The sequence below is a fragment of the Bufo bufo genome, chromosome 1, assembly GCF_905171765.1.
Source record: "Bufo bufo chromosome 1, aBufBuf1.1, whole genome shotgun sequence".
Taxonomy (NCBI): Eukaryota; Metazoa; Chordata; class Amphibia; order Anura; family Bufonidae; genus Bufo; species Bufo bufo.
In genome coordinates, this window is record NC_053389.1 from 365,647,353 (window position 1) to 365,670,217 (window position 22,865).

General features: G+C 46.7%; 1 protein-coding gene across 1 annotated transcript; it reads left to right on the forward strand.

Moving 5' to 3' along the window:
* Window positions 1–1,214: 1,214 nt before the first annotated feature.
* Window positions 1,215–20,718, forward strand: LOC120978250 (the record flags this gene model as incomplete). Its single annotated transcript, XM_040406520.1, has 4 exons — window positions 1,215–1,281; window positions 16,826–17,283; window positions 18,214–18,933; window positions 19,429–20,718. Coding segments are annotated over exons 1-4 (2,535 nt in total), but the record flags the coding sequence as incomplete, so codon positions are not given.
* Window positions 20,719–22,865: the final 2,147 nt, after the last annotated feature.

The following is a 22,865-nucleotide window of genomic DNA, read 5'->3' on the forward strand; positions in this document are numbered from 1 at the left end:
TGCTATTTTGTATCCAGTTCGGGAGGTTGGTGTTCTGCAAGTAGCTGTGCCTGTCTCTCAGAAAGGGGCTTATCGCCTAAACGGATTTTAACCCCTTGTCTGCTGAAACGGTCCGTTACAAGCTGCATACGCGGGGGCCTCTGGATCGTTGTATCCAGTCAACTTATACCATGAAGATATGCTGCTGCGGGCATGATGCACATGAAATGGGCATGTATATCATTTTATGTACATGCCCATTGTCTGAAGAAGGGGATTTTGAAATCACAGAAGCATGTTATAAAAATGGACTTGAAGCTAGTAATGCCGATCACTAACATTTAACCCTTCAGATGCCATGGTCAAATGTGCCTAGTGCATTCTTTTCTAAACTTTTTCTAAACTTAATACCCTCATTTGATAATCTTTCTGGGTTTTATAGATTATCTATTCCATTTATTATTTTAATTGGCAGCATTTGAACCCACTCAAACGCTTTCTTAATTTTCTTGCATACTAACACCCAAAACTATATATAATATAAACTAATATATTTCACTGTCAACTAGTATCTAAGCAGTAATTTTCCATGCCATTTGACAAAATGTTTCCCCATTTAATATGTAATATATGTTTGTATAGCATGTATATTTGCTTCCCAAGTGCATAACCTTACATTTATCGATATTAAAACTTCACTTGTTTTTCATTAATCTTATCTGTTCAAGCAATAAACTTATTCAAATCCTTATCAGTATGCTGTCCTCTTCTGTGCTTAACATAAATTTTACTTATAACTGTATACACATTTTCATATTATCTGCTAAAATTGATATTTTACTCTACAAGCCCTCTGCAAGAATGAATATATCATAAAGAATATGGAACTTTATGATGTTGACAGTACTGACCCTGGTGTTACCCCACTTGTAACTTGTAAGGGCACAGTTTCCCCTTTCGTTAGCATTGGAAATGTAGCTATCTAACATAAAGTTTATTCTTAAGGGGGGGGGGCGGAGCTAGCAACTGCAGTGGATGGCTGCCTGAGTGTGCCGCTCAGTACATAAAATCACCCTGCCAGCCTGTATATACCGCCTGGAGATCCAGCCATGGTGAAAATCAGAAGATCTAAGTCCGGTGACACTACAGAGCAACACAAGACATCGGTGAGCAAAGGAGACATGGACAAATTTATTTAAAAAGCTGCCTCCGCTTACGCAGCTCGAGACAACAAGATGGCGCCGGCTTCACCACGCGCCACGGGCCGCACACAGAGAGAACCGTTGGAAGCAACACAAGAGGGTGAGGAAGAGAAAGTCTCCCTATCTCAAGATCATATCTTAAAGACACCCTAACCTCCTCTCTGGCCGCAGCACTCGAGCCCTTAAGCACCGATCTGACAGCGATCAAACAAGACGTCCAACAAATCGGGAAAAGAGTAGAGTCCCTGGAAGAATAACAATCGGTCTTGGTGAGACACCAAATGGGGGTCGCTCGCCACATAATCTCCATCCAGAGTAACCTAAACTCCCTCTACTGTGCCATTGAGGATCAGGAGAATCGCGGGCGGCGTAATAATTTGCGCTTCCGCGGTTTGCCAGAATCGATAGCCGCAAGTGATATTCCGCACACAGTTACTCAAATTTGCTTATCTCTCTTGGGTCCCGACTCAGCTCACAAAGTGATCCTTGAAAGGGCGTTTAGGGCTTTAAGGCCCAAACAAGCCACATTGGCCCCACCAAGGGACATCATTTGCAAATTTCTGAGCTTTACGGTTAAGGAAGCCATACTAACTAAAGCTCGCTTGGCAAAAGAGGTATCATGGGAAAGATACAATATATCTATCTACCAAGACCTGGCTCAAACCACCTTGAAAAAAAGAAGAACCTTAAAACCTCTGACAGACTGGCTCAGATCACATAACATGCCATACAGATGGACTTTTCCTTTCGGTCTATCATTTTTCTACGAGGGTCGCAGAATGACCGCCTCCACATTTGCATATATAGACCAGGTTTATGACCACTTAAACATCAGCCCACTGGATATACAGAACTGAGACTTGGTCCAGGACTTATCATCCCTACCGGATCTACCAGCTCCTGACCTTTGGGAAAAGCAGCGAACCCCAAGATTATCCAAGAACAGGAGAGATGCCTCACATTCTACTCCCAGAAGACTGCCCCTAGGAGAGTGAGATGCACTTATACTTCTGTCTTTCTTTATGGGAATCACTCAATCCCTCTTGAGATCTCCTAGTTTGTCTTAACCATCTATCTCCTTACATTTAACACCATTTTCCCTTAACCCTCTATACTAACGGATCTTAATATGACCTCACCTGGCCATTTTAGTACAGTGAACTCATTGTCATGTTCAAGAAACCAATTTGAAATGATTCGAGCTTTGTGACATGGTGCATTATCCTGCTGGAAGTAGCCATCAGAAGATGGATACATGTTCTCATTCTGTTTACGGCAAATTCGGATTCTACCATTTGAATGTCTCAACAGAAATCGAGACTCATCAGACCAGGCAACATTTTTCCAGTCTTCAACAGTCCAATTTTGGTGAGCTCGTGCAAATTGTAGCCTCTTTTTCCTATTTGTAGTGGAGATGAGTGGTACCCGGTGGGGTCTTCTGCTGTTATAGCCCATCCGCCTCAAGGTTGTGCGTGTTGTGGCTTCACAAATGCTTTGCTGCATACCTCGGTTGTAACGAGTGGTTATTTCAGTCAACGTTGCTCTTCTATCAGCTTGAATCAGTCGGCCTATTCTCCTCTGACCTCTAGCATCCACAAGGCATTTTTGCCCACAGGACTGCCGCATACTGGATGTTTTTCCCTTTTCACACCATTTTTTGTAAACCCTAGAAATGGTTGTGCGTGAAAATTCCAGTAACTGAGCAGATTGTGAAATACTCAGACCGGCCCGTCTGGCACCAACAACCATGCCACGCTCAAAATTGCTTAAATCACCTTTCTTTCCCATTCTGACATTCAGTTTGGAGTTCAGGAGATTGTCTTGACCAGGACCACACCCCTAGATGCATTGAAGCAACTGCCATGTGATTGGTTGACTAGATAATTGCATTAATGAGAAATAGGTGTTCCTAATAACAGGTGTTCCTAATAATTCTTTAGGTGAGTGTATATTCAATTATAGAATTCTTCCAGGAGGGCATTGTCATCTTGGTAGCAGTGGCGTCTCTAGCTTTCAAATTTTGGGGGGGCACACTGGGGGCCAGGACAAAAGTAGGGGTGGCAGCAATAACAACGATACATTTACACAAGTACGCTTAGAAATGCTGCAATACTTTACCCAATACCTAAAACCGCAACAGGGAAGAAAAGTCCAGCTGTCTGTGGATGACACTTTTATAGAGAGGGGGATCTGTGGATGGCACTGCTATGGGGAGATCTGTCATATACCGTATATAGCATCTTATGCTATATGTGTCATCCACAGATCCACCCCATAACAGTGTCATCCACAGATCTCCCTCCCCGCCTCTCACAGGAGTGTACATATATAAAATAAACATATTTCACATAAACACTTACAGTTACCTGGCTTGGCCCTTGGGGATCTCGGACACCACTTCAACACTTTGGCCGGGGGCTCGGCGGAGCTGATGTTGTGTTTTATCCTAATGAGAAAGATTTCATAATAAGGATTTGGAGAAGGGGCAGAGGGATAGCAGAGCAGGGAGAGGCTGGTGCTGCTACTAGGGGGTCATACCATGGGGGAGTAATAAAGCCCACCATAATGCCCCCCCAGTAGAAATAATTCTCCTTATAATGTGCAAAACATACCCCCTTATGCCCCCAGTTGAGCTAATGTCCCCCATAATGTGCCAGTATAAAATACCCCTATATAGTGCCCCAGTAAATGCCTCCATAGTGCTCCTCTCCCCCCTCCCTGCTAGTGCCCCCCATAATGTACCAGTATAAAATGCCCCATATATCGTGCCCCAGTAGATGCCCTCAGTGTCCCGCATAATTTGAAAGTATAAAATACCCCTTCTTAGTGCCCCCCGTAGATGACCCCATAGTACTCCTGTTCCCCTTCTCCATAGTACCCACCATAATGTGTCCCAGTATAAAATGCTACTGTACAGAGCCCCCCATATAAAACACCCCTTCTTTGTGGCCTCAGTAGATGCCCCTATAGTGCCCACCAATAATGTGCCAGTAATAAGTGCCCTCAATAACGTGCCACTGCCAGTAACAAGAGCCCCCCAATGTACCAGTAATAAGCCGCCATCACATGCCAGTAATAAGCCCCCATCACGTGCCAGTAATAAGCCCCCCATCATGTGGCAGTAATAAGCCCCTTATCACGTGGCAGTAATAAGCCCCCAATGTGCCAGTAATAAGCCCCCCATCACGTGCCAGTAATAAGCCCCCCATCACGTGCCAGTAATAAGCCCCCATCACGTGCCAGTAACAAGAGCCCCCATCACGTGCCAGTAACAAGAGCCCCCATCATGTGCCAGTAATAAGCCCCCCATTACGTGCCAGTAATAAGCCCCCCCATTACGTGCCAGTAATAAGCCCCCCCATTACGTGCCAGTATTAAGCCCCCCCATTACGTGCCAGTATTAAGCCCCCCATCATGTGCCAGTATTAAGCCCCCCCATGTTCCAGTATTAAGCCCCCCATCATGTGCCAGTATTAAGCCCCCCATCGTGCCAGTATTAAGCCCCCCATCATGTGCCAGTATTAAGCCCCCCATCGTGCCAGTATTAAGTCCCCCCATCATGTGCCAGTATTAAGCCCCCCATCACTTGCCAGTATTAAGTCCCCCCATCATCATGTGCCAGTATTAAGTCCCCCCCATCATGTGCCAGTATTAAGTCCCCCCATCATGTGCCAGTATTAAGCCCCCCCATCATGTGCAGTATTAAGCCCCCCCATGTTCCAGTATTAAGCCCCCCATCATGTGCCAGTATTAAGCCCCCCATCGTGCCAGTATTAAGCCCCCCCATCATGTGCCAGTATTAAGCCCCCCATCGTGCCAGTATTAAGTCCCCCCATCATGTGCCAGTATTAAGTCCCCCCATCATGTGCCAGTATTAAGTCTCCCCCATCATCATGTGCCAGTATTAAGTCCCCCCCATCATCATGTACCAGTATTAAGTCCCCCCCATCATGTGCCAGTATTAAGCCCCCCCATTGTAATAATCCCCCCCATTGTAACAAGCCCCCCCATTGTAATAAGCCCCCCCCAATGTGCCAGTAACACTATTGTAAAAAAACTAACAAAAAAAACCCACTTATACTTACCTCAGTGTCAGCGATGCGATGCAGACTCTTCCTGTGTCCCGCGCTGTAAGGCTCAGGCGGCGCGATGACGTCATCGCTCCGCCTGCGCCGGCCTCTGATAGGCTGCAGGCACTAGGCCGGCAGCCTATCAGAGGAAGGGGAAGGGACACGCCTCTCCCTCCCCTGCACCTCCGCTGGCACAGGCAGATTACAATGGAGATGAGCGCAATGGAAGCGCTCATCTCCCTGTGCCCGGCGGCGGCGGCTCACTTAGGGGGGGGCATTTTAGTTGGGGGGGCACATGGGGGGCCACAGCATGATGTAGGGGGGGCGTGGCCCCCTCTGGCTTCCCCCTGGCGACGCCACTGCTTGGTAGGTGACTTTAATGACACTCTGAACCCTATCTTGGACTCCTCAACACAAAAATCTGCTTTATCACAGAGAGCTCTCAATTCACTCCACAATTTAAGCCTGGTTGACGTTTGGAGACTTTCTAACCCCACTGAGAGAGATTACTTTTTTTTTCAAATCTTCATGGCTCTTACCAGAGACTAGATTATCTGCTAATATCCAAAGAACATCTCCAATTATGCTCTAGAGCCCACATAGATTCTATCCATCTATCAGATCACTCTCCAATATTTATAAAGTTTATTCTTTACTATTTTTATTTTAACTTTCTAGTTTTTATTTTACCCTTGCATTATAAAATAAAAATCCTATAGCCATATTTAATCCATTATCAATGTTTTCGTGAATAATAATAATAATAATAATAATAATAACTAGTGAGCTACCATGGCAGTGAATAGTTTTCACGCAACAACTTTTCCCAATAATTGGAGATACAAAATTCTGTCCATAACAGAAATATGTATATAAGGCCTTACTGTAAATTAAAATGGATAAGGAGGACAGTCACATTTCAATTTTGGGGAAAAAATAAACGAACCAGCACCTCCACAATAAGTGAATATAAGAACGCAGGTGCACGCTACCTTGGCTAAAACACACTTGGATACGTAGAACTACAGGTAACAGCACTCTGCTAGTCAATTGCGCAAAGATATAAGCAAACACTAAAAGAATAAATGCTTGGGGGTCATACTTACTGCAAATGCAGCTAGAAGCTTTTTGCGAATATAATTGATCAAAAATATTTCGGGCCCATCTACCGGTCGTCAAGGTCGCTTCTAATCAGATGGGTCCTACTCTGACATGCCTCTCCTGGGCTTACAGCCTACAATCTGGGCAAAGTAGTACCAAGCTGCATCCTACACATGCCTCTCCCAGGTTGTGAGCCTGCAGTATGGGCTGGGTAGAATACAGCTGTACAAGCTATCTAATTAAAAGCACATGGTAAATGGGCTGGTGGTGCACGGTTCAATCTCACCACCAGGGGGAGCCACTCCCCTAGTGGCAGTGACAATGGGGAAAAAATAAACGAACCAGCACCTCCACAATAAGTGAATATAAGAACGCAGGTGCACGCTACCTTGGCTAAAACACACTTGGATACGTAGAACTACAGGTAACAGCACTCTGCTAGTCAATTGCGCAAAGATATAAGCAAACACTAAAAGAATAAATGCTTGGGGGTCATACTTACTGCAAATGCAGCTAGAAGCTTTTTGCGAATATAATTGATCAAAAATATTTCGGGCCCATCTACCGGTCGTCAAGGTCGCTTCTAATCAGATGGGTCCTACTCTGACATGCCTCTCCTGGGCTTACAGCCTACAATCTGGGCAAAGTAGTACCAAGCTGCATCCTACACATGCCTCTCCCAGGTTGTGAGCCTGCAGTATGGGCTGGGTAGAATACAGCTGTACAAGCTATCTAATTAAAAGCACATGGTAAATGGGCTGGTGGTGCACGGTTCAATCTCACCACCAGGGGGAGCCACTCCCCTAGTGGCAGTGACAATGGGGAAAAAATAAACGAACCAGCACCTCCACAATAAGTGAATATAAGAACGCAGGTGCACGCTACCTTGGCTAAAACACACTTGGATACGTAGAACTACAGGTAACAGCACTCTGCTAGTCAATTGCGCAAAGATATAAGCAAACACTAAAAGAATAAATGCTTGGGGGTCATACTTACTGCAAATGCAGCTAGAAGCTTTTTGCGAATATAATTGATCAAAAATATTTCGGGCCCATCTACCGGTCGTCAAGGTCGCTTCTAATCAGATGGGTCCTACTCTGACATGCCTCTCCTGGGCTTACAGCCTACAATCTGGGCAAAGTAGTACCAAGCTGCATCCTACACATGCCTCTCCCAGGTTGTGAGCCTGCAGTATGGGCTGGGTAGAATACAGCTGTACAAGCTATCTAATTAAAAGCACATGGTAAATGGGCTGGTGGTGCACGGTTCAATCTCACCACCAGGGGGAGCCACTCCCCTAGTGGCAGTGACAATGGGGAAAAAATAAACGAACCAGCACCTCCACAATAAGTGAATATAAGAACGCAGGTGCACGCTACCTTGGCTAAAACACACTTGGATACGTAGAACTACAGGTAACAGCACTCTGCTAGTCAATTGCGCAAAGATATAAGCAAACACTAAAAGAATAAATGCTTGGGGGTCATACTTACTGCAAATGCAGCTAGAAGCTTTTTGCGAATATAATTGATCAAAAATATTTCGGGCCCATCTACCGGTCGTCAAGGTCGCTTCTAATCAGATGGGTCCTACTCTGACATGCCTCTCCTGTAAGCCCAGGAGAGGCATGTCAGAGTAGGACCCATCTGATTAGAAGCGACCTTGACGACCGGTAGATGGGCCCGAAATATTTTTGATCAATTATATTCGCAAAAAGCTTCTAGCTGCATTTGCAGTAAGTATGACCCCCAAGCATTTATTCTTTTAGTGTTTGCTTATATCTTTGCGCAATTGACTAGCAGAGTGCTGTTACCTGTAGTTCTACGTATCCAAGTGTGTTTTAGCCAAGGTAGCGTGCACCTGCGTTCTTATATTCACTTATTGTGGAGGTGCTGGTTCGTTTATTTTTTCCCCATTGTCACTGCCACTAGGGGAGTGGCTCCCCCTGGTGGTGAGATTGAACCGTGCACCACCAGCCCATTTACCATGTGCTTTTAATTAGATAGCTTGTACAGCTGTATTCTACCCAGCCCATACTGCAGGCTCACAACCTGGGAGAGGCATGTGTAGGATGCAGCTTGGTACTACTTTGCCCAGATTGTAGGCTGTAAGCCCAGGAGAGGCATGTCAGAGTAGGACCCATCTGATTAGAAGCGACCTTGACGACCGGTAGATGGGCCCGAAATATTTTTGATCAATTATATTCGCAAAAAGCTTCTAGCTGCATTTGCAGTAAGTATGACCCCCAAGCATTTATTCTTTTAGTGTTTGCTTATATCTTTGCGCAATTGACTAGCAGAGTGCTGTTACCTGTAGTTCTACGTATCCAAGTGTGTTTTAGCCAAGGTAGCGTGCACCTGCGTTCTTATATTCACTTATTGTGGAGGTGCTGGTTCGTTTATTTTTTCCCCATTGTCACTGCCACTAGGGGAGTGGCTCCCCCTGGTGGTGAGATTGAACCGTGCACCACCAGCCCATTTACCATGTGCTTTTAATTAGATAGCTTGTACAGCTGTATTCTACCCAGCCCATACTGCAGGCTCACAACCTGGGAGAGGCATGTGTAGGATGCAGCTTGGTACTACTTTGCCTAGATTGTAGTCTGTAAGCCCAGGAGAGGCATGTCAGAGTAGGACCCATCTGATTAGAAGCGACCTTGACGACCGGTAGATGGGCCCGAAATATTTTTGATCAATTATATTCGCAAAAAGCTTCTAGCTGCATTTGCAGTAAGTATGACCCCCAAGCATTTATTCTTTTAGTGTTTGCTTATATCTTTGCGCAATTGACTAGCAGAGTGCTGTTACCTGTAGTTCTACGTATCCAAGTACATTTCAATTTTGGTCAGATTGGATACATTTGAATATCTCAGTTATGACGCTGTTGTCTGCAAGACTGCATGTTATATCAGTAGTACAAGCCCATCAGTATCTTGTCTCTCCCATTGAGCATGGCCGCCAGAAGGCTCCCTCTTTCATATGTTAGGTGTCTTCTACTCTGCTGTCTTTAAAGCATACCTGCTCTCTCCCCAGCTCCTAAGAGGTCAATGTGCATGTGGCCCAGTCTGTTCCCAGGCAATAGATTCTGTCCCTGTGTTTTTAAGGCATCTTCCTCTGTAAGGGTCTGAACAATAGGTTCTATAGCTTGATAATCCCTACAAAGGTTAACTGTTATTCTGTTTCGATTTCCTGGGATTTTCCTTTGCCTAATACTCAATTTGACCCTTTGATGTCTGTACTGACTTCCACCTGACTACTGTATTGACTTGTGCCTCCTTACCCTTTTTTTGGACTGTTAACCAGATTTAAAATACACTGATCATGCTTTGCCTCAGCTTATGTACTGACTACAATTTTGCTTGTCCCCTTGGTGCCATGCATCCATGTCTCTTAACCTACCTGGATCAGCTGTCACTGAACAGAGACTACTTCAAGAGCTAGCGGCTTCGATGAAGTCCAGATCCCTCTAGTGCGGTTGAAGAATGGACCCTGCAGGGGGAGGGGGAATCACCTAGATATGCCTGTATTACAGTGCAGAACTTCACCTATAGCAGTCACTTTTCTCATGTCCTAATCAGTGGCTCTTTATGCTTAGATATCCCCAGAACTTGAGTAGAGCAGTGTAGAATAATAGACTCACCGATAGATGACAGCAAACTAGATGAGGATGGCAATAGCTGAGGGAGATAGAGTCCTGCAATGAAACAGATGCCAGACTGTAATGGCAGAGGAGAAAATATGTAAGAGGAGAAAATATGCAGCAGAAACCGACCTCCGAACTCCAACTAGACAGCAAGAAAATCACAAAACCCAAACAGCAAACAGAAAGCTTAACCACAACAAATGCAGCTACAATGCAATAACAAAAAAACAGAAACCTAAGAATTCACAAGCCAATAGTCGAGAATTCAAGACTCTGGAAACAACACAGCATTTGCTATATACTGTAAAGAGTCACAGATACTGTAGGTACTTAAAGACATATAATCAAAAAGCCCCTCCCAGCACCAGACTAAACAAATTGATAACAGAACCAGGTGTAAGGTAGCTACTAGTGTTGATCGAGCACTAGTAGCAAAATGAAAAATGCTCAAGTGTTCGGGTGCTCGGGTCGAACACCTCTGGATGCTCGGGTGCTCTACTGAGCACCCGAGCACAATGGAAGTCAATGGGAGAGCCCGAGCATTAAACCAAGCACCCCCTGCTCTGAAGAGGGGAGGGTGTCTGGTTAATAGGAAAAGGTCAGAAATTGATGGAAACACCCTTGAAATGGTTCGGGAACAGCATGGGGAGGATGTCTGCATGCATCTTTTACTCCCAGGTTGCTGCTGGGAACGATGTTGTCCGAGTAGTACACCACTTTTACAGACTGCCAATAATCCGCACAAAACTGAAGATAAAATCGATTTTAGAGGAAAAATTGTTAGGAAACATTCTTTCCTGTATATTTACTTGTATATAAAGTGCAAGTGCTGCCAAAACTTACAAGGAAAAGGCATTCCGATACAACCTGTATATCACATAATGGAGCGCCTCATTCACTTTGTGGTACAATAGTTCAGGTAGTGGGACTCCTACACTCATAAAGCCTATGCACTAAGTGAAAGGGCTTCCAAAAATTACAAGGAACCGGCACTCCAATACATCCTTTATTACACATAAAGGAGTGCATCATACACCCTTGAATACACCCATTTGGAGCAAGGGCCTGCTGGTGACCCTCTAAAACAATACGGGCGAGGGCTTGCTGCTGTGCTGACAAAACATTAGGGTTGAGGGTCTGCTGCAGAGCTGGCCCTCTAAAACATTAGGGGCTAGTGCCTGCTCCTAATCTGAGCATCGATAAATTTTCTGGCTAGCGCCTGCTGCTGAGGTGACCATTGAAAAAATTATGGGTGAGTGCCTGCTGCTTAGCTAACCATTGAAAAAATTATGGGCGAGGGCCGGGCCTGCTGGTGAGCTTACCCTGTAAAACATTGTGGTTGAGGGCCTTCTGGTGAGCTGACCGTAAAAAACATTATATGCGAGGGCCTGCTGCTGATATGACCCTCAAAAATATTGTAGGTGAGGGCCTGTTGGTGAGTTAACCCTTTAAAACATTATGGTTGAGGGCCTGCTGGTGAGCTTACCCTTCAAAAGATTGTAGGTAAGGGCCTACTGGTGAACTGACCCTTTAAAATATTATAATTGGTTGAGGGCCTGCTGGTGAGCTGACCCTCTAAAATATTGTAGGTAAGGGCCTGCTGGTGAGTTGATTCTGTAAAACATTATGGTTGAGGGCCTGCTGGTGAGCTGACGCTCAAAAACATTATATGCGAGGGCCTGCTGGTGAGCTGACCCTTTAAAAGATTGTAGGTGAGGGCCTCCCGGTGAGCTGACCCTTTAAAACATTATAATTTGTTGAGGACCTGCTGATGAGCTTACCCTGTAAAACATTATGGTTGAGGGCCTGCTGGTGAGCTGACCCTCAAAAACATTATATGCAAGGGCCTGCTGGTGAGCTGACCCTCAAAAATATTATATACGAGGGCCTGCAGGGGAGCTAACCATGTAAAACATTATGGTTGAGGGCCTCCTGTTGAGCTGACCCTCAAAAACATTATATGCGAGGGCCTGCAGCTGAGCTAACCCTCTAAAAGATTGTAGGTGAGGGCCTGCTGGTGAACTGACCCTCAAAAACATTATATGCGAGGGCCTGCTCATGAGTTGACCCTTTAAAAGATTGTAGGTGAGGGTCTGCAGGTGAGCTGACCCTCTAAAAGATTATAGGTGAGGATCTGCTGGTGAGCTGACCCTCTAAAATATTATATGCAAGGGCCTGCAAGTGAGCTGACCCTCTAAAATATTGTAGGTGAGGGTCTGCTGGTGAGCTGACCCTGTAAAACATTATAATTATATGCGAGGGACTGCAGGTGAGCTGACTCTCTACAAGATTGTAGGTGAGGGCCTGCTGATGAGCTGACCCTCTAAAACATTACATGTGAGGGCCTGTAGGTGATCTGGCCCTCTAAAAGATTGTAGGTGAGGGCCTGCTGGTGAGCTGACCCTCTCAAACATTATATGTGATGTCCTTCAGGTGAGCTGACCCTCTACAACATTAGGAGCTAGGGCAGACTAATAAGCATGTTGATATGATGGAAGAGGAGGAGGAGGATGACGAGAAAAAGAAGATTGAACCACATACCCTTTTTTGTGGTGGAAGGGGTGCATGGGTATCCTCTGGTGGAGCTGAGAAGTCAGGGGCAATCCAGGCCTTGTTCATTTTTATAAGAGTCAGCCTGTCAGCATTTTCAGCTTACAGGCGGATGCTCTTATCAGTTATTATGCCCCTAGCAGCACTAAATACCCGCTCTGACAAAACTCTGGCGGCAGGGCAGACCAGCACCTCCAAGGCGCAGAGCGCCAGTTCGTTCCACGTGTCCAGCTTCGACAACCAGTATATGTAAGGCACAGAGGGATCATTGAGGACGCTGACACGGTCAGCTATGTACTCCTTCACCATCTTCCAAAACTTTTCTCTCCTCGTGACACTAGGCCGCACATCAGGGTGCTGGCGGGGTATCATGAAACTGTCCCAGGCTTTGGAGAGTGTAGCCCTGCCTCTGTTGGAACTGCTGTGTGTTCCCCTACTCAGGGCAGTTTCTAGGGAAATTTACCAACAGGGCGAACATCAAAAAAGCGCCCCGATTGTGGGCTGATCTCTGCCGTACCCCATTGTAGTTGATGGGGGCGGCGGGCATTCAGTCTGCAGTGTCGGATCCAGTGAATTCCGGCAGGCTGCTCTCAGCTGGAACAGCCTGCCAGAATCACTAACGCAGTTGTGAAAGTAGCCTAATACAGGTCCACATACCTCTTACATCCAGGGATGTCTCCTTTGATGTAGATGTTCTCTTTCTTTATCTTCTCCGTTCAGACCAGACCGCCATGATGATTTATTTCAGCCATCTCTTCTCTCTGCAGAGTTTGACAGACATCTTAGTTTCCTACTTTTCCATCATCCTCCCACCTTCTCAACATCCCAACATGCACCCCCAAAACTATACTGCATAAACAGATAAACTAGTTACACACAAATAGCGCCCCCATTCAATAATTATTGGAACACAATGCTCTAAAAAATAACTGCACCCAGCAAATAGTGTCCCTGACACTAATAGTGTAACCATAATGTCCCCCAAAAACAACTGTGCTAAGCTGATACTGTGCCAGGGTGCCCCCACAGTAATAGTACTCCCAAAAATCCCAACAATAGTGATAATACTGTGCCAGAGTGCACTTAGTAGTAATAGTGCTCCTACAGTGCCCCCAAGAGGAATTGTGTCCCAGAAGTACGGTAATAATGCTCCCATAGTCCCCCAGTTGTAATAAAGCCCACCATAATGCCCCTGGTAGTAATAATTATATTTATAGTGTGCGCCAGTGCAAAGAAATGCCCCGTTGTGTGTCAGTAAAAAAATACCAAAAAAAACCATCTTAGTGCCCCCCGTAGAGCCAATGTTCCCAGAATGCCCTGGGAACATGTGTTCCAATGACCCGTACTGTGTTCCACTAGAAAAAAACACTTAGTGCCCCCAGTTGAGCTTAGGTGCCCATAGTGCCCCTATAATTTGTGACAGTATAAAATACTCCTATATAGTGCCTCCAGAAGATGCCCCATAGTGCTCCTCCCCTGTCCCCATAGTGTCCTCCATAATGTGCCAGTATAAAATGCCCCTATAGACTGCCCCACATAGATGCCCCCATAATGCTCCTCTCCCCCTTTCCCATAGTGGCACCAAAATGGTTGCCAGTATTAAATGCCCCTATATAATGCCCCCATAGTGCTCTTCTCCCCCACTTCTCCATAGTGCCCCCCATAATGCGTGCCAGTAAATAGGGCCCCCAGTAAATGCCCTTCATAGTGCTCCTTTACCCCCCACTTCTCTATAGAGCCCCCCATAATGAGAGCCATTATATAGAGCCCCCAGTAGATGCGTCCCCTCTTCTCCATAGTGCCCCCCATATTGTGCCAGTATATTGAGCCCCCATACTGCTTCCCCTCTTTTCCATAGTGCCCCCCCATATTGTGCCAGTATATTGGGCCCCCATAGTGCTTCCCCTCTTCTCCATAGTGCCCCCCCATATTGTGCCAGTATATTGGGCCCCCATAGTGCTTCCCCTCTTCTCCATAGTGCACCCCATATTGTGCCAGTATATAGGGCCCCCAGTAGATGCGTCCCCTCTTCTCCATAGTGCCCCCCCCATATTGTGCCAGTATATAGGGCCCCCATAGTGCTTTCCCTCTTCTCCATAGTGCCCCCTCCATATTGTGTCAGTATATAGGGCCCCCATAGTGCCCCTCCATATTGTGCCAGTATATAGGGGCCCCACCCCCCAGTAGATGCGTCCCCTCTTCTCCATAGTGCCCCCCCCATATTGTGCCAGTAAATAGGGCCCCCATAGTGCTTTCCCTCTTTTCCATAGTGCCCCCTCCATATTGTGTCAGTATATAGGGCCCCCACCCCCCTTCTTGCCATACTGTACTATAATAAAAACAATAAACACATATACTTACCTTATGCTGCTTAGCGATGCGATGCAGGCCTCTTCCGGCCTGTGTCCCGCTCTGTACGGCTCAGGCGGCGCAATGACGCCTGCACTGACCTCTGATAGGCTACAGGCACTAAGCCTGTAGCCTATCAGAGGAAGGGCCAAGGGAGACGCCTCTCCCCTGCTCCTCCACACTGTTGATCTGTATCGCTGTCCTGAGGGCGGCGATACAGATGATTTTGGAGATGAGCGCTTCCACAATGGAAGCGCTCATCTCCACTCCTGCTGCCTCCGGACAGAAAGGGCCCCCTTCTGGCATTGGGCCATGCTGACGGCGCCCCCCCTTTTCTGTCCTGAGGGATGCGCCCCAGGCGGACGCACCCCTCGCCCGCCTCTAGAAATGGCCCTTCCCCTAGTCTCCCCTCCTCAGTTGCACAAGGAACTACGTACTCTGCCGCCAGCGTTGTCAGCTGAAAATTTTTGGAGCAATTTTTCCACAAGGACCTTCTGGTATTGCACCATTTTGCTTGTCCTCTCCACCACAGGAATGAGAGATGAAAAGTTCATTTTTTTCTATTTTTACACAAAAGGCTATTCAACAGATAAGTGCAACGATGAAAGGCAAAGATATTTGTATTTTGCCAGTAATACACAGCAAACTGGGCTGTAAAATATCTCACTGCACCGCTGAACTGCAATTAAACCCCAAAATGTTTATATTTTTACACAAAAAGCTTTTCAACAGATAAGTGCAATGATGAAAGGAGAATATAGTTGTATTTCGCCAGTAATACACGGCAAACTGGCTATAAAATATCTCACTGCACCGCTGAACAGCAAATAGGCCCTATTTTTTTTATATTTTTATACAAAAGGCTTTTCAACAGATAAGTACATTCACCAGTGTGAAGGACTTTTATGCAATTGCCTATATGCTTCAGTTTGATTCTCTCCCTGCTATTTTGAGGACTATATTGTTCGGTTCCAAATGTCAAGAATGAATGTATTCGTGTACCGGACAATGATGTTGAGATTATGTTTGTATGTGGGATAGAAAGTACTTGTCTGAAATTGTTAAGAATTGTAAATGTTCTGGCCAGCAGATAATTGAGCTGTGTGTATTGGTAAAACTCAATTGTCTAGCCTGGCCCAGAGGAGGAGTGTTAGGATAATTGAGCTGTGTGTATTCTTAAAACTCAATTATCTAGTCTGGCCCAGAGGAGGAGTTTTTGCTGCATAAAGTGTGAGTTCTGTGTACCAGTAAATCAGTCTTGTCCCAGCATTAAGTTTTGACTCATGTGTGGATTATTCGGCGATTCCAGGGATATTCCTACTCGTGGAATATTGGGTGATTTTCTTTTATGGGAAGAAGGGAATGCTTGACGAGGATATTTTCTACTACCGTCACAATTGGTTGGCAGCAGCGGGATTTTCCCTTCTACTTTCCTTTACACCAGGATTCCAAGCAGACACTGGGAACAGTGAATGGAAGGCTGGTACACCCTGCTTAAAAGAAAAACACTGAAAGAACTACTGGAAGTCCGTGGAAGGATTGCTAGCAACAAAACCAAGCGGGTCATTATAGCAGAATTAATGGAGCTAGACCAGGAGAACTTGGTTGCAGCAACGCCAGCAGTACAAGAGATGGGGACACCAGTGATTCAGGAGGAGGAATCACCAGCCAACAAGGCAATGAGAGAGAAGCTAGCATGGTTCGGTCCGAACCCAACGGCAGATGTGGTGCTGAAAGTGATGAACCTGTTAGCGGAGGAGGCTAAACAAATAAGAGACGCAGAGCTACAGTTAAAATTGGCAGCAGTCCAACGAGCAGCCGCACATTCTCCAAACAGTGAGTACAGTACAGCAGACACAAGGAAGATTCAGTTTAGCGCTTTTAAAGCTTTTGATGAAAAAGACTGTGACATTGATAATTACCTGGCAGATTTTGAGCGACAATGTAACCTGCACCGAATAGATAGAGGAGAGTGGGTCTCAATATTGTCAGGCAAACTGTCAGGCAAAGCTTCTGATGCTTTCCGGACCGTGCCAGAGCAGGAGATCCATAGCTACGCCAGGGTTAAAGAAGTGCTCCTGGCTCGTTATGCAGTAACCCCAGAGTCCTACCGACAAAAGTTCAGGGACTCACGCAAAACCACGAAAGACTCTTACGTGGAATGGGCATGCCAGTTATCCCTGTCGGCCTCTAACTGGGTCAACAGCAGCCAGGCCACCTCCGCAGAGGACATTTTACAACTAATGCTCCTGGAACAATTTTACAATCACATCCAGACGGATGTCAAAGACTGGGTGAGAGATCGCAGGCCCATGACTCTACCAGAGGCCGCTAAGTTGGCGGATGAATATGCGGATACTCGCCAGACGAACCCGGTCACACCACGGGTACAACCTCCACGACCAACGGTGCCCTCACACCCACCAGCCGCTAGATACCAACCTCCTAACAGACCGGTGACATCTAGCCCTCGCTATCCACGCCAGGAGGACAATGAACAACGCTGCTTCCGGTGCAAACAGCTGGGTCACTACAAGCAGAATTGCCCCATGGACAACAACACCAGGTCAAATTGGTCTCGACCTGGGTACCGCCCACCAGCAGCAGCCCATTGTGTAGACTCTGCTTGGGATCCCCAGGAACTGGGTCAGGAAGAACCATTGGGCACCCTTTACGAAGCCCTCATGGTACAATCTGTTATTACGGACAACAGGAAACACCATTGTCAGCTGGTCATGGTTAACGGAAAAACCGCCCGGGGATTAAGAGACAGTGGGGCAACCATCACGTTGGTACAAAGACACCTTATTAAGGCATCAGAGAAACCGGGGAAATCAATTGCTGTGAGAGTGGCAGGGGGAGCAGTATACCGTATTCCTACTGCACAGGTACACCTAGACTGGGGTGCGGGAGCTGGCAATGTTCATGTGGGCGTCATGAAAGACTTACCTTCTGAAGTCATCCTGGGCAACGACATTGGCCCCCTGACTTCGGCGTTCGCCTCTACCCCCGCTCAGGAGGCCCACGCAGTAACCACCAGAGCACAAAGTCGCGCTGCCGAGAGCCATCCGCTTCCTACTGAGACCCAGGTAAGCCAACCCAACCTACCCTTGACTGTAGAACCCCTACCCTGGGACACCCCAGAGGATTTTGGGCGGGAGGTGACCGGAGACCCTTCCCTCAGAAAGTATCGAGAGAAAGCCAGGAGGGGCCAAGGGGGGTTAGAGAAGGAGCAATTTATCTGGGAGGAAGGCCGCTTGTACAGGCTCACCGAGACCCGGGGTAATACACCAGGGCCTAAGCAAAAACGCCAGCTGGTAGTTCCCCGGAAATACCGCCAGGAGTTATTGAGGATTGGGCACGACGTACCCTTGGCAGGCCATTTGGGAATACGCAAGACAGGGTATCGGATAACCCAGAACTTCTTCTGGCCTGGGGTGTCCGACGACGTCAGGGCGTATTGTCAAACGTGCGAGGTATGCCAACGTATAGGTAAAAAGGGAGACCACCCAAAGGCTAAACTAGTTTCCATGCCCATTATTGACGAACCGTTCACAAGGGTAGCCGTGGACATTATAGGGCCCCTGGCCCAACCTAGCCGTTCCGGCAAGCGGTATATACTCACCATAGTAGACTACGCCACCCGTTACCCCGAAGCGGTAGCTCTCTCTAACATACAGGCTGAGACCGTAGCAGAGGCCCTAGTTAAAGTATTTTCCCGAGTAGGCTTTCCCAAGGAGGTTCTGTCCGACCAAGGTACCCAATTCACGGCCGAGATAACCCAGCAGATATGGAAAACCTGTGGAGTTAAATCCCTGACTAGCTCCCCATACCATCCCCAGACTAACGGCCTGTGCGAGCGCTTCAACGGAACGCTGAAGCAAATGTTGAAGTCGTTCACGGGGGCATACAAGGATTGGGAGCGATTCCTGCCACACCTTCTCTTTGCCTACCGAGAGGTGCCGCAGGAATCGACCGGATTCTCACCCTTCGAACTTCTCTATGGGAGGCGGGTGAGGGGGCCCTTAGATCTCATCAAGGATCACTGGGAGGGGCAGACAGAGATTGAGGGGACCCCGGTTGTACCTTATGTCCTGGAGCTGAGGGACCGCATGGAGGAATTAGCCCAGACAGTGCGAGAGAACCTCCGGGCGGCCCAACAACGCCAGAGGGTATGGTATGACCGACGGGCTAGGCACCGGAGCTTTCAGATAGGCCAAAAGGTCATGGTATTAAGGCCGGTCCGAACAGACAAGCTCCAGGCCGCCTGGCAGGGCCCCTATAAAGTTATAGGACAGATATGCGACACTACCTACACGATAGCCAGCTGCGAGGATGAAGATGTGAAACGAACCTTTCACATCAACATGCTCAAGGCCTATCAGGAACGGGCAGAGGAGGTAGCCGCGATCTGTGCACCAGCAGGAGAAGACACAGAGACCCTACCCCTTCCCGACCTATTGGGCAGTAACGAAGGGATGACCCAGATAAAGAAAGTCCAGCTAGGTGAACAGCTGGAGCCGCAAGAGCGGGATCAAGCTGTCCGCTTACTAGAAACAAAACAGGCCACATTCTCTCAGGAGCCTGGATACACACTCCTAGCCATACACAAGGTAGAGACTCCAGGACAGGCACCCCTGAGACAGCCTCCCTACCGTATCCCCGAAGCAGTCCGGGAAGGGATGCGGAAGGAGATAGATGAGATGCTTCGGCTAGGCGTAATCGAACCCTCAGAAAGTCCTTGGGCCTCGCCGGTAGTCTTAGTGCCAAAGAAGGATGGGACAACCCGCTTCTGTGTAGATTACCGGCGCCTCAATGACAAGACAGTTACGGACGCCTATCCGATGCCACGGATGGACGAGCTGCTTGACCGTATCTCTGCAGGGAAGTATCTGACCACAATAGACCTATGCAAGGGATATTGGCAGATTCCCCTAGCAGAAGATGCCATACCCAAGTCGGCCTTCATCACCCCGTTCGGCCTATACCAATTCCGGGTTATGCCGTTCGGGATGAAGAACGCCCCGGCCACCTTCCAACGGATGGTGGATCAGTTACTTAGGGGTCTCCAGAGCTTTGCATGCGCTTACCTGGATGACATCGCCATCCACAGCGATACCTGGGAAGCGCACCTAGAGCACGTAGGGGTAGTATTAGATAGGATCAGGGGGGCCGGGCTGACCCTGAAACCCGACAAATGTCACTTGGGTATGGCGGAGGTACAATATTTGGGCCACCGAGTAGGATGTGGTAAGCAACGGCCGGAGCCGGCTAAGATCGAGGCCGTTGCCAATTGGCCCACTCCCCACACCAAGACACAAGTCATGGCTTTCTTAGGCACAGCCGGCTATTACAGACGCTTTGTACCCGACTATAGTGCCCTGGCCAAACCCCTGACCGACTTGACCAAAAAGAAGCTACCCCGACAAGTCCTGTGGTCCCCGGAATGCGAGGTGGCTTTCCAAGCACTAAAGACTGCTCTGGTTAATGCTCCGGTGTTGGTTACCCCAGATCCTAACAAAAGATTTATTGTCCATACAGACGCTTCAATGTTTGGACTGGGGGCAGTACTAAGCCAGATCGGGGAGGATGGAGGAGAGCACCCGGTGGCATACCTGAGTCGGAAGCTGTTGCCAAGGGAGGTCAGTTATGCCACCATTGAAAAAGAGTGTTTGGCCTTGGTATGGGCACTCAAAAAGCTCACACCTTACCTTTATGGCCGGGCGTTCACTCTCATCACCGATCACAACCCCTTGGTGTGGCTTAACCGGGTTTCAGGGGACAACGCCCGTTTGCTACGCTGGAGCTTGGCCTTACAGCCCTATGACTTTACGATTCATTATCGCCCAGGCAAGCAAAACGGGAATGCCGATGGATTGTCACGCCAAACGGATTTAACCTCGGACTAAAAGCTCTGAACCCGTCAACCCTACTGGACCAGGAAAGGTCCAACCGAGTTGCCGGAGCAGGGAGAAAAAGGGGGGCCATTGTGAAGGACTTTTATGCAATTGCCTATATGCTTCAGTTTGATTCTCTCCCTGCTATTTTGAGGACTATATTGTTCGGTTCCAAATGTCAAGAATGAATGTATTCGTGTACCGGACAATGATGTTGAGATTATGTTTGTATGTGGGATAGAAAGTACTTGTCTGAAATTGTTAAGAATTGTAAATGTTCTGGCCAGCAGATAATTGAGCTGTGTGTATTGGTAAAACTCAATTGTCTAGCCTGGCCCAGAGGAGGAGTGTTAGGATAATTGAGCTGTGTGTATTCTTAAAACTCAATTATCTAGTCTGGCCCAGAGGAGGAGTTTTTGCTGCATAAAGTGTGAGTTCTGTGTACCAGTAAATCAGTCTTGTTCCAGCATTAAGTTTTGACTCATGTGTGGATTATTCGGCGATTCCAGGGATATTCCTACTCGTGGAATATTGGGTGATTTTCTTTTATGGGAAGAAGGGAATGCTTGACGAGGATATTTTCTACTACCGTCACAACCAGTAACACACGGCAAACTGGGCTGTAAAATATCTCACAGCACCTCTGAATGGCAAATAGGCCCTAATTGTTTTCTATTTTTACACAAAAGGCTTTTCAACAGTTAAGTGCAACAATGAAAGGTGAATATAGCTGTATTTCACAGTAATATACAAAAAACTGGGCTGAAAAATATCTCATTGCATCACTAAACGGCAAATAGGCCCTAATTTTTTTCTATTTTTACACAAAAGTCTTTTCAACAGATAAGTACAACAATGAACGGCAAATATATTTGTATTTCGCCAGTAATACACTGCAAAGTGGGCTGTAAAATATCTCCCTGCAACGCTGAACAGCAATTAGGCCCAATTTTTTTTCTATTTTTACACAAAAGGCTTTTCAACAGTTAAGTACAACAATGAACGGCAAATATATTTGTATTTAGCCAGTAATACACGGCAAACTGGGCTGTAAAATATCTCACTGCACCGCTGAGCGGCAAAGATATTTTTCCTTTTTCCACTAATACACGCAAAAAAGGGCTTTAAAAAAGATAACTGCACTGCTGAGGGGCAAATATATATTTTTTCTTTTTCCACTAATACATGGAAAAAAGGGCTTTAAAACTATGAATTAATGATATCAATAAATCTACTGACAGTAAAAATCAACAAAATTTCATCACAAGTTATTTTGTTATTTCACATTTATCAGGTTCTTTTTTACGATCCATTATCCCAATCTAGCCACCCAATCATTCTGCTTATAACATATGCACATCTGTGATTAGAGATGGCCTTGCGGTTCGCCCAGTGGTCGTTTCACGAAGAACTTTGCTCGTTCGCGATTCACCGAACACGCAAACATATGGCAACAGGACAGGACAGCCAATTGAGACGTTTCAGCACATGGAAACACCCCCAACCATATAACAGTACCCGATCTGGCAGCCATTTTACATTATATGTTTTGCCAGTGTAGGGATAGGTTGCAATTTGGAGCAGGGACAGTTAGTGACACCAAATGCTAGCTAATAGGGCCACAAAAGTCCTTTTAAGTACTGATATAGGTGTGCTATCGAGAGGTTTGATATAGAGGGGTGTGATATACTTATAATATACTTTCTAACATAGAAATTATATTATAGTGTATTTGTGTGGTTCTGCTGCAATACCACAGCTAGATAGAGGGCCAAACGCTATTGGAGTGAGTAACTAACTGCAATGGGTGTGACATACCTGTTGCCCCCCAAAAAACTGCAATATACCTTCTTCCACAAAATGCTGATTAAAGGGGTGCTATATACCTGTTTCCGCCAAATACTGATTGAGGGGTGCCATATATCTTCTTCTACAAAATCCTGATTGAGGGGTGCTATATACGTGTTTCCGCCAAATACTGATTAAGGGTGCTATTTACCAGTTTCTGCCAAAAACGAATTGAGGGGTGATATTGCCATGTACCTTCTACCACCAAATACTGATTGAGGGAT